Genomic DNA, 12,112 nt, shown 5'->3' on the forward strand with positions numbered 1-12,112 from the left:
TATCAAGTATGAACAATTTGCATAGATCTTTGCATTAGGTTACACAGCATATATATCTAGAATCGAGAAGTTACAATATGCCAACCATTCCAGTTGACAAGGAGGATCTTTATAAAATTTTAGGTAAAGAATACACCACTGAGGAATTTGATGAATTATGTTTTCAGTTCGGTCTTGAATTAGATGAAGATACTACTGAAGAATGTAAAGACGACGAAAGACCACAGTTGAAGATTGAGATTCCTGCAAATAGGTATGATATGCTTTGCATTGAAGGAATCGCCCAGGCGCTTTGTGAATTCTTGAATATCAGACAGACCCCAAAGTATACATTGAATCCCAAATTTCCAGAGGTAACAATGACCATTCAAAAATCGACTGAGTCTATTCGTCCTTACGCAGCTGCAGCAATTTTAAGAAATGTAGAATTCGATGAGAAAAATTATGAATCGTTTATCTCTTTGCAGGATAAGTTACACTCTAATTTATGCCGTAACAGAACTTTAGTTGCTATTGGTACTCATGATTTCGATTTGTTGAAGCCACCTTTCACTTACGAAGCATTGGCACCATCTGATATTAAGTTCGCTCCTTTAAATCAAGAAAAGCTGATGGATGGAAATCAATTAATGGACTTTTATGATGGCGATAAAAATATAGGTAAATTTTTACATATTATTAGAGATTCACCCGTCTATCCAGTTATTTTTGATTCATCGAGAGTTGTCGCTTCGTTGCCACCGATAATCAATTCAAACCATTCAAAGATTTCTTTAAACACAAAGAATGTATTCATTGAGGTTACCGGTACTGATAGAACTAAGACGGAAATTGTAATCAACCAGATGGTTGCAATGTTTTCTGTCTATTGTAAGAAAGCATTCGAAATTGAACCAGTCAAGATAATTTCTGAACACAATGGAGAATCAAGAGTCACACCAAATGTGGAACCAAGGATCATGCAAGCTGAAATCTCTTACATAAACTCATGCCTTGGTTTGAAGTTGAGTCCCCATGAGATAAGCAATTTGTTGAGGAAAATGTCACTAACTGCAAAATTGTCATCCTCAGACAATAAGCTATTAGATGTCGAAATTCCAATCACAAGACCTGACATATTACATCAATGTGATATTATGGAGGATGCAGCAATTGGGTATGGTTATGACAACTTAACGAAGACAAAGCCGAAGTCCGAATCACTCATCGCAGCTCCATTACCTGTTAATAAAATTGGGGATATAATAAGACTCGCTACTTCACAGTCAGGGTATTTGGAAGTTCTACCATTAACATTGTGTTCTCACGATGAGAATTTCAAGTTTTTGAGAAAGAGTGATGACGGAACAACAGCAGTTAAGTTAGAGAATCCAAAGACAGCAGAATATCAAGTTGTGAGAACCTCTTTGTTACCGGGTATTTTGAAAACTATCAGAGAAAATAGAAAGCACTCTTTGCCAATCAAGGTCTTTGAATGTGGGGACATCGTATTGAAGAACTCCAAGCTAGAGCGTGGAGCATTTAATCAAAGAAACTGGACTGCTGTCTATGCTGGTAAGACTGCTGGTTTTGAATTGGTCCAAGGTTTGCTTGGAAAAATAATGCAGACAATGAGAACAAAATGGCTTGAGAATCCTCAAGAAGAAACTGGAAGGGGGTATTGGATTGAAGAAGACAAAGAAAACCCTACATTTTTCCCAGGAAGAGGTGCAAAAGTATTTTTTAGAGAGAAAGAAGGCAAAGAGGCACAAAATATTGGCTGCCTTGGTGTTATACATCCAGAGGTTTTGAACTTCTTTGAGATACCTTATGCGGCCTCCTCTGTAGAAATCAATGCCGAGGTATTTTTGTGAATATAGAAAGGCAGTGGATCGCCTTTATTTAGTGATCTCTTAATAGATTTGATGAATCATAGCTTCTATAGATGATTAGTGCATTGTCTCGTGTAAACGATTATTTGCACATTCTACTTAATCTAGTGCGGTATTTGATAACGTACACTACTCGAAATATTGATATTCTAAACGACTGAGCTTTGCCTTGCCATTAGCTGGAGTTTTCAGCAAGAAATTATCATACATCAGATATTGCGAGTTAAAGAGATATACCTTAAGCATCTCTATTACTTGAATTGATTTTCCGATAAATCCAGATTGAAGTAATTTGAAATTAACGGAATAACACAATGAGTGGCAGAACCCCTTCTAGATCGTACGACATGATTATGAAATTATTATTGGTGGGAGACTCGGGAGTTGGCAAGTCATGTCTCTTGTTAAGATTTGTGGAAGACAAGTTTAACCCGTCCTTCATTACAACCATCGGTATTGATTTTAAGATTAGAACGATTGAAAGCAAAGGTAAAAGAATCAAGTTACAGGTATGGGATACAGCCGGCCAGGAGAGATTTAGGACCATCACAACCGCTTATTATAGAGGTGCAATGGGTATTGTTTTGATCTATGATGTGACTGATTCCCGGTCTTTCGAAAATGTTGAAAATTGGTTTGAGACCGTCACTCAACATGCCAATGAAGACGCACAAATATTTTTGGTGGGTAATAAATGTGATGATGAAGAGAGCAGGCAGGTCTCCAAAGAACAGGGACAGGCTTTAGCGGCTAAACTCAATATTCCCTTCTTAGAGGCTAGTGCAAAAAGTAATGAAAATGTTGATTCAATCTTTTATGAACTAGCAGGTATTATCCAAGAAAAACACGTCGATTCTGAAGTTCCTCAAGCTTCTTCTGCATCATCGGGTGGAATCGATGTCTCTCAGAGTGCTACAAACTTTAAAAACAACTGCTGCTAAATCAAAAGAGTTAAAAGAAAGCCTACTAATTTGTTCTTTTTTTTTCTTTATTGTGTGTTGATTATTATCTTTCAAATTTCTACTTAGTAATGTCGATTATGGAGTATAGTGTCGACTCAATATGACGAAACATGTGCCTCTTAATCGATTGAGAAATTTGTCAAAAGACCTAATTTTGGTTTCATTGAAACTACATAATTTCAAGTAAATAGTCTTTCAAAAAGACGATGGAAGATGTGACTTATAAGCTATATGATATACATCAGATGTATTTGAAGGTCCTCATGAAGGTTATTTTGTAGTAAAAACAAATTTCTCAAAGGGCGTATGCTAAAAAAAAACGTCTTTAAATCTTTTTTCCAAAATAAACCCATTGGTCCTCCAAAGGCTTTTCTTCCAACTCTTCCCAACATTTCATTCCGGCGAGTTCATGGGCCAATTCTAGCTCATCGTTAGCTTGTACAAGTATTTCTTCAATTAATCCGCTACCTATTCTACTTTCAATATTTTCAGTAATCTCTTCTTCCTCTACGATATTTAATCTGTTTTTCGTTAATGCTTCAACGGATTGCTTGTAGATAGACTGCTTTGGAAACTTTTTGTCCAACACTTCCAAGGTATGATTGTATAAAGCTATTAACGCTGGCCTTGGGTTTGGGTGTTGATATAAGCCAGTTAATCCTGTAGGATATCCAGAAGCGGACTTCACCAATACTTCTTGCGCCTTCCTTAAAGCACTGGTATACCTCATTTGCCGTATTATATTAAGTGACTTTTGATTGAAAGAAGGTTCTATCCTAAATGATTGTTACCAACTGGAATATACTTTCACATTACTGGTCGAATTAGACTTTTATATGCAAGAACATAAAATCACGTGAATACATAGAAGATCTAACCGTGAATGATGTCAAGTAATATAGATATAGATAACTAAATCGATCTGGTCTAAGATCTTAATGAGATAAATACAAACGGAAAAAAAGAGAACAGCTAATACAAAACAGTTGTAATTCTTATGGCTTTTACCAGCTCGCCGGTAATATATTGGCAATAAATTCGCAATGGAAAGAGGAGGGTTTATTAATGGAACAATTCCCTTATTTATAGTTTGTTGTTGTGATTCGAGAGCACAGTGGGTGATATATACTGAAGAGAGCTAAAAGCCACCACCTCCAAAATCACCACCCCCGAAGTCACCACCTCCGCCGTAGTCACCACCTCCGCCGTAGTCGCCACCTCCACCGTAGCCATCCTGGTAACCATCTTGATAGGCATCCATTTGCAGATGTCCAAGCATATCTCCAAGAAGCATACCACCAAGCAAACCACCTCCGACACCCATAGCCATACCACCGGCTCCAAATCTTCTTCCAGATTGCTGTGTTTGATAACCACCATATCCTTGTTGAGGTTGAGCCATTGGGTATCCTGCCTGAGGATATCCCTGCTGAGGATAACCTCCATATGGCTGTGCTGGAGCTGGAGCACCCCCATAATATTGAGGACCTCCTCCATAGCCACCACCATATTGAGGCACTCCAGTTCGCTGATCAGAATTCGAGCCATTTTGCTGAGCTGCTTTACCTGGCATACCCTGTTGCTCCAGACTCGATGGACTGTATGGTGGTGGGGGTACATCTCCACCAGAGCCGAATTTTGTTCCCAGCGGTGCCTCCCATTGAGATTTCTTAGAATTCAAATCAACATAGTACCATGTTTTATAATTACCATCAAATTTTGCCAACCATCCGTCCGGAACAGTGGGCTGATTACTTGGGTTGTTGTTATCCATTGGTTTACAAATGATAAGCTTTTTAATATAAATGCAACATAAAATTGCTGACAGAAATGGATCCAAGAAATTTTGATAAGCGTGAACAAAAAAGGAGATCAGATGACTACCTAAAATGCGACATATTCATTTTCGCAGCTTAGCTGTGTAGAAGCGTGACTTACAAACTTTATCAGAGGTAGTAAGATGAATTATCTAGAAGAATCCAGATCGATGTTTATATCTCCGGAAACAATTCACTGACAATTCCGTCAAATATCTCGAGAACTATATGCTTATTTAAGTATTCATTCTGAACCATACCGAATATATTTGTGACCGCGTAGTTAGTATTAGATAATCCAAATATCTTGGAGCATGTCTCATTCATAAACATAGACAAAAGCACGTTTGCTTCATGCTTTGTAGTGACTCTATCATAAATGGTACGGATAGCAGGGGGATCCCTGAATTTTCCATTCGGAAATAGTAAATCTTTCACAAATATACAGAGATCCAAAAGACTTTCGTTGGTTTGGAGAAGAAAATCAACTTGATCGTATATCTTCTTTTCTATTGTTGTTCCAAATATTTGCTGTAAAATTACCAATAGAGCACGACCTCTAAGCCAAGTCTTAGACATGTTTAACCTGAATATTGAAATGAGGATGTCACAAATTGGCTTGACGAATGCGGTTCTTGCTTCATTATTACTAATATCATCATATTGCTTCAACTCATTTTGCATTCCTTTAATATCAACTATAACCTTAGTATCATCTTCACGAGACGGTTGCTCTATGGACATGAAAGAAGGAAGAACACGGTTTGATAAACCACTGTAAAATTTATTGGCGACTGTCTCTATGTCATTCTTTGTTTTCCTGTAGGTTACATTTAAGCCATCTTCAAAGGGCTGGTTTTTTCTTAAGTTAAAGTTCTCCGACGAAAGAAACGATCTAAATGCCTTATTGTAGCAGACTTCGGGAATCTTGATCAACTCTTTTAAGTACTCCTCTAATGCTGATTTCCTTAACTCTGCAAGTTGTCGCTGCTGAAACTTTAGAACCAGGACCTTTCTCTTCGGAAACTTAATGTTAGATATTTGAGGGAATTTCGATTTCAAATATTCATTTAACTTGAAAAATTGACTAAACCGTCTTGCAACTATCCATCCCGCGGTAATGACGTCTGGGTCCTCATGAGATAGTTTTTGAACCTCGATGATATATAAGGTAAATTCTTTTCCATTTTCACTGTCGCTAATGTAGGATTGAATGCAAACCCTGGATCGTCCGTAAAGACTGTTATCGTTTTCTTGAACTATATATTGTTGCCTTTGTAACTCTTTAGACTTTATCTCCCTCTCTAGCCCTAATTTAGACTTCTTTAGAATTTTGAGTTCACTGATATTATTTGTCAATTCAGCTTTTCTCAATAAAGGGTCCAATATTGCTTGCTGATCTGACAAACGCTCAATATCATCACCAAGCTTAGTAATTTCTTCTGAAAGACTTAAATTTCCCGGAGCAGCTAAAAATAATTGCAGCCCGGAATCACTTCCATTTTCTAGTTCAAGGGAACTTTGCAATTGGTTGTCAGAATCAAAATTTGTAGAGTCGCTGTCAGCTTCTGATTCATCCGTGTAGTCATCAAAAAGCTTAGGTTGCTTGATGATATTAGTTTTAGGTTCATCTCCAAATAGACTAGAGCCATCGCCAAAAATATTTTTTTGGATATCGTAAGTGGGTTCTGCTTGGTTGGGTATCGAAGCTGAAGAAAGCGACTTCTCCAGCAGAGGTATGGGGTCGTCAGCATTACGAGAATTAGTCATTATTTGAGTGAACGCATCCTGAACAGCTTTTACTACCGCGGGGCTAATCACTTCTTCCTCATTCCCGCCATCATCTTCTAGAACTGGCACATCATAAAATAAAGATTTCAAGTCATCAGAGTTAGCTCTGTTCGAGTCTAAAGCATTAGATTTTATTAAAGTGCGGAAATCATTACTTTGCTTGAAGAGAGAGAAATCTTCATTCATTCTATCATAAAGCTCATTCTGCAACTTGAAAATTAATTTTCTGGATTTTTGGTAGAGTTTCAATTGCTCAGGTCCTTCACTTTTTATTAGATCTTTAACGGTTTCGACGATATCGGACTCAATAAGCATATGTGGATCACAGAAATAGGTATGATAAATCTTTTTTATGTCATCAAGGTTCGAAAACTTTAATGATAATCCAATCTCAATTTCTCCATTTTCACCAATTAGAGAATCTTCGAGAGGAGCTTTAATGTTTTCAATATCTTTCCATAGGCCAAGAATAGATTCCCTACCTCTTTTTTGCATGAAGTTATAAAAACTTTCAAAACTCAGTGGCCTATAAAGTATTTCAGACAACGACAATGATTCAGAATCAGAGCCTGACATCCTTTTAATGGATCTTTTCTTTAGGAGATCTTCATTCATCAATCTGTGCTTTACGGAATTCTCTAGAGCAATAACGCGACGTTCTGAAAAACCGCCTGAAGCAAATTTTGAGGACTTTCGAAGAATCTGTAATTGAGATTGAAGTTGCATCAACTGCTCCATAGAGTCCATCTTCGATATTTGGTCCAAGTGTTGATTGAATTCATCTTCAGTAAAATTAATGTCAAAAAATTCTTTCTCCAACTGCTCTAAGGATTTCTTGTAATTCGGAACTCGAAGCAGTCTTGCCGATATCTTGTTTGATAGCGAACGAGTATGTTCATCCAATGCTGCTCGAAGTCGCTTTACTTGGTCACGGTGTTTCAAATTATCACCAACTAACCTTACTATTGCCATATTATAAAAATCTGCTTCACTTAGCATTTGAAGGATATTCGATAGTATTGTGCACGCCAATATTTCTGTTACTAAAGAATTAGCCATCTCCGAGTTGCTTTCTTTCGAAGACAATAAGTAAGGTAATATTCTCTTAATGCTCTTTCTCAAATATGTCTTTTCATTAACGTCATTCGGAGCATCAATGGAAATCGTTACACCAGGATGAAGGTTACCTTTATCGTAATAACGAGCGACTGCGAAATCGAATTCTTTCAGCCCTTGCTTAGCCTTATTTATATGAACTTTGGATCTCACAGCCAGCTCAGCTTTGATGAATTCATCAAAGTGATCGTTCAACATTGGTAGCACCCGAGACACTAAAAACTTGGCGAAGTCAATTGTCCTTAACCTCTGCTCCAAGTTTCTAAATATATACCTTAGTTCCAACTTAATTGAATTAGTGAACTTCCTACTACCGGAAATTTGATTATACCAACTTTCAATAAATTCTTTAACAATTAGGTCAATTGTGTCGTTAATTGTTTCAGATATCATAAAGGACTCTTCGAAAATAGGCTCATTTAATTTGGTGGTTTCAATATCAAGGTTTCGCCTTTCTTTGTCCATTAATCTGCTCAATTTAAGGGCAATATTTGATCTTATCCTTGGCTTGTAGGGCTCTCGAGGAACCATAGCAAATATACACCAATACACTGCCAATACCACACAACCAGAGCTTCCCATAAAAAAAAAGATGCTGTTTACAAGTCTTACTTTTACTAAAATTAGTATGATAAGACTCATGAATGTCAATTTAGCTTTAAAAGAAACATGACGATATTTATTGTCTAACCTCAGTGCCTCATCAGGCATCGCCCTATTAATCCCTTTCCTGAAGTAATCTCAATCTATATATTTACAGCCGTTTTAATATTTGTCTATATAAATATTACACAAAAATGCTTGGAGCTCAAATTGAAATGACTATGGTACACTTATCTGCTATTTTAATGCTGGGTTTTTCTTTTCTTCGACGACTTAGAATCGCCATTTTCTATATTTCTTTTCGATCTCTTGGACTCTTTATTCCTTTTTTTCTCTTTGGCTCTTTTTTTCTCAATCTTCGATTTTTGATCATTTACATTTACATCCTCTTTCCTAATTTTAGGCTTCTCCTTCTTCAGTTTCTTTCTTTGTTTGGAGTTTGTAACGTTCTTATAATCAATAGTATCTATATGCTTGCTTTTGTTCTTATGCTTTTTATCATTTTCTTCATTAGCGATATCTTTATGCTTACTGTCTTTTTTTTGCTTATGATTACTGGAATGTCTTTCTATACTAGATTGTTTACTCTGCTTGACCTTTTTCTTCCTGGAAGGTCTTCCACATTCCCGATCTTTTTTATCGGATTCGATTTTCTTACCAGGTGGCGTCTTCTTAGCTTCAGTTCCAATTGTACCCACCAATCCTTCACCTTTCACGAACATGCGATATAACGGTGATAAGGCCTTCATGTCATTAGATACTGCAGCAGAGTTTGTCTCAAACTTTACCTCACCTGATATGCCACTCTGAACATTAAGGTTCTTCAATTGCCCATCGAAGAGCCTCTCCCACCACGCATCGCTATCATTACTGTTGTGACCTAAGCCTTTCGTATCTTTCTTACACAGGACAAGGATTGGCCTTCTTAGCCCACCCTTTTTAAGGGCCTCTCCTTCTTTCCACCCGTAAGATTCAAGATATGTCTTAGCATCCATCGCCTTATATTGAGATGTTCAGCTTGAAGTTTAAGAAAGGATTCGAATTTTTTTTTTTTGGAGTTTTATCATAGATGAGCATCAGGTCAAAGTACTGTATATTCGTCGATTGACAAACAACAAAGACTTCAAGAGACGAGGATCGATATCCAGCAATTATCTTGAAGATCCCATGGATGAGGAACACTACAGCAAGGAGATAGATGGCTTGAGGGCTGAGATTCATAGGAATCCATTCGAGCCAACGAAATATGACAGATTAATAGAAGTTTTGCGACAGAATGGAAATAATTCTGATGGTATAGAAGTAAAAAGAGCTAAATCTCAATACTTCATGCCTTCCCCTAAAGAAGTAAGTGAATGGATAAATGACTTGAATTCGATTGAAGACTATGTCGACCGAACAACTAGTGTGATCGCGTTTTACAGACAATTAATACTGGACTATCCTGTAGCCGAATATTGGACAAGATATGTCAGTTTTGCACTAGAATTATTTAAGGAATCAAATGAACTCATAAGCGAGCAATCATTGGGGAAATTAATAACGCAAGCCTTGCTGGAGGTTGTATATGACTTCAACAATGGCAAGATTTGGTCGCTCGTTCTTTCGTTTTTTACATCGGCTTATGAAACTTCAAAGGAAGCGAGCGACTTGAAAAGATTGAATGAACTACACTTGAAAAGATTGAGTTTTTGTCACAAGGGCCTTGATGACTCCTTCTCAGAATACTCGGCATTCATTTCAAAGTTTGATAATGAAAACTACGACAAATGTATGATAGCTGCCAATAAAATATATTCCAAGACAACCAAGAGACAAAAGCATGTTGAAGCTTACGAAATCCCTCTAGCAAACTCTCCTAAAGATGCGGGTTTGTGGATAAGATATTTGGAGAATGCTGCTCTATTCTCAGATGACAGCCGTCAAATATCATCAATCTTTTGGCGCTCGTTAGTGAATGGAAATTCATCTACAGGTACTAAGAATGAATGGATTCTGGTGTGGCTCACGTACATTTACCAACTTTATGAGATGGAAGTCGAGGGGCAAGACTTGGAAGAGGTGTTAAATAAGTTTATTAGATGCTATCCATTTTCGGCCATTGGGTATGCGGAGTACATCAGAAATTGTGAAACATTTATAAATGGTGAGGATAAATTTGTAATTATGAAGTCTAGGGTCAATGAAATTGACTTGATGCACAAAAACAGCTATAGTGAATGGGAGGTCATAGCCTTAGCAATTCTATCTTTTGAATTCCACCAAGTGCTGCGCCAAAAGAATTTGGACTTTGTACAATATATCTATGAAGACGCCATAGCTTATGTTGATTTTGCAGTCAAAGATAATAATGACATTTTTCATTCAGTAGAAAAATTAGCTGTTTCGATATTTGAAGAATTGGATGACATAGACCAAGCTCAACTGGTAGTTCAAACCCTCTTAAAGAACTTCAAAGACCAATGTGAGGTTTGGTTGTATGCATATGAATTTGAAAAAAGGCATGGATTTTCATATCAGGACATTTCAGCATTACTAAATGAAGCAGCTAGTTTCGCAGCATCTTTGGATTGGCCCGAGAGGATTATTCAAGAGTGGCTTTTATACGAACAGGTTTATGGAGACTTTTTTGTCTACAGAGAATCACTTACCAGAGCGAATAAAATTTTGAAAGAACTTCGTAGTGAAGATAGAAAGAACCAACGAATAAAAAGAAAATTGGAAGATGAAGCTGTTGACAAAGAAGAACTTAGGAACGCTAAATCTCGCAAGAGAACAAATTCAGAGGAAGAGCCAAAAAGGTCAAGGGAATCATTTTCAATTAAAGTATCAGGCTTGCCTAGCGACTATAATCTGGAAAGTGTTGCAAAATTTTTTGAGGATTGTGGAACAATCAGAAGCATTGAAAAATTTGAAGAGAAAGATGGAAGCTCGAATGCTCTACTTGAGTTTTCCAGCGAACCAGAAGTATTTGCTGCCTTGACAAAAGATAAAAAACGCATCGAAGGAAATGAAATAGCGGTTAAAAGATTATTAGGGTGCACGTTATGGATCAATAACTTTCCACCTTCATGGACTAAGCTGCAAATTCGAGACCTTATTGACATAATGAAAGTTCCATTTGATGTACGATTCCCGTCACAGGTCGGTAAAAAAGCACGAAGGTTTTGCTACGTTGAGTTTACTAAACATGAAGATGCCTTAAAGGCACGAGACCTCTTCAAAAACAAAGAATTGCATGATGACGTATCAAAACGTCTGTACAATCTTACTGCTGAAATTTCTTCCCCACCAACTGCAAAAAAATCGCAGAATATAAGTAACAAGGAAATATATGTCTCTAATCTTGATTTCAAAACAGTTGATGAAAACACTCTCCAAAATTTTTTTCAAAGCTGCGGAGAGATTGTGAAGATTACGCTACCAGTCTCTACCAAGAAGCATTCATCAGGAATGAAAAATGGAGGATTTGGGTTTATTCGATTTGCTGATGAAAGTGATGTGGAAAAAGCTCTTGAATTAAATAATAAGACGCTTGAAAAGAGACAGATTAACATACAGAGGATCTCAAACTCTCAGAAGGATCCCTCTTACTTCAGCGACGATAGATCAATTAGCCTTTTGAATCTACAGTCAAGTACCTCAGCTCAACAATTACAGTCATATTTAGTGAAAAATGTTGGTCCCGTTAGCGGAATTGAAATGTATCCCAAAATATCCCTGGCACTAGTAGAGTTTCAAAAGGTATCCGATTCTGGACGAGCATCTTTACTTTTATCGTCGGCAAAGTTCGATAGCTATATGCTAGAGGTAGGTCTGAAAGCCGATTTGATAGAAAAGTTGAATCCGAACCAAAAACAAACATCTTCAAAGAACAAGCGAATGATACCTCCAATGCTTCAAAGGCGTAGATAGTATATATTAAGGGTTATAGAATTGACTTCAAATCTCA

At 37.1% G+C, this 12,112-nt stretch overlaps 7 protein-coding genes across 7 annotated transcripts; 3 read left to right on the top strand and 4 right to left on the bottom strand.

The window, feature by feature from the left end:
- Positions 1–77: 77 nt before the first annotated feature.
- Positions 78–1,853, top strand: FRS1 (phenylalanine--tRNA ligase subunit beta; the record flags this gene model as incomplete). Its single annotated transcript, XM_062954596.1, has 1 exon — positions 78–1,853. The coding sequence occupies one exon, from the start codon at positions 78–80 to the stop codon at positions 1,851–1,853; it is 1,776 nt and encodes a 591-aa protein (XP_062811283.1).
- Positions 1,854–2,185: 332 nt separating this feature from the next.
- On the top strand, positions 2,186–2,812 carry SEC4 (Rab family GTPase; the record flags this gene model as incomplete). The annotated part of the gene is made up of 1 exon (XM_062954597.1): positions 2,186–2,812. The coding sequence occupies one exon, from the start codon at positions 2,186–2,188 to the stop codon at positions 2,810–2,812; it is 627 nt and encodes a 208-aa protein (XP_062811284.1).
- A 346-nt stretch (positions 2,813–3,158) lies between these two features.
- On the bottom strand, positions 3,159–3,563 carry MCI4 (Mci4p; the record flags this gene model as incomplete). The annotated part of the gene is made up of 1 exon (XM_062954598.1): positions 3,159–3,563. One exon carries the CDS (start codon positions 3,561–3,563, stop codon positions 3,159–3,161), a length of 405 nt encoding a protein of 134 aa, XP_062811285.1.
- A 408-nt stretch (positions 3,564–3,971) lies between these two features.
- Positions 3,972–4,607, bottom strand: IFU5 (WW domain-containing protein IFU5; the record flags this gene model as incomplete). Its single annotated transcript, XM_062954600.1, has 1 exon — positions 3,972–4,607. The coding sequence occupies one exon, from the start codon at positions 4,605–4,607 to the stop codon at positions 3,972–3,974; it is 636 nt and encodes a 211-aa protein (XP_062811286.1).
- A 217-nt stretch (positions 4,608–4,824) lies between these two features.
- PRCAT00004595001 (uncharacterized protein) lies at positions 4,825–8,268 on the bottom strand (the record flags this gene model as incomplete). The annotated part of the gene is made up of 1 exon (XM_062954601.1): positions 4,825–8,268. The coding sequence occupies one exon, from the start codon at positions 8,266–8,268 to the stop codon at positions 4,825–4,827; it is 3,444 nt and encodes a 1,147-aa protein (XP_062811287.1).
- A 134-nt stretch (positions 8,269–8,402) lies between these two features.
- PRCAT00004596001 (uncharacterized protein) lies at positions 8,403–9,155 on the bottom strand (the record flags this gene model as incomplete). The annotated part of the gene is made up of 1 exon (XM_062954602.1): positions 8,403–9,155. One exon carries the CDS (start codon positions 9,153–9,155, stop codon positions 8,403–8,405), a length of 753 nt encoding a protein of 250 aa, XP_062811288.1.
- A 172-nt stretch (positions 9,156–9,327) lies between these two features.
- Positions 9,328–12,075, top strand: PRCAT00004597001 (U6 snRNP complex subunit; the record flags this gene model as incomplete). The annotated part of the gene is made up of 1 exon (XM_062954603.1): positions 9,328–12,075. The coding sequence occupies one exon, from the start codon at positions 9,328–9,330 to the stop codon at positions 12,073–12,075; it is 2,748 nt and encodes a 915-aa protein (XP_062811289.1).
- Positions 12,076–12,112: the final 37 nt, after the last annotated feature.

Source organism: Priceomyces carsonii, assembly GCF_900007245.1.
Source record: "Priceomyces carsonii strain CBS4050 genome assembly, scaffold: Debaryomyces_carsonii_scaffold_5, whole genome shotgun sequence".
In the NCBI taxonomy this organism is placed as follows: Eukaryota; Fungi; Ascomycota; class Pichiomycetes; order Serinales; family Debaryomycetaceae; genus Priceomyces; species Priceomyces carsonii.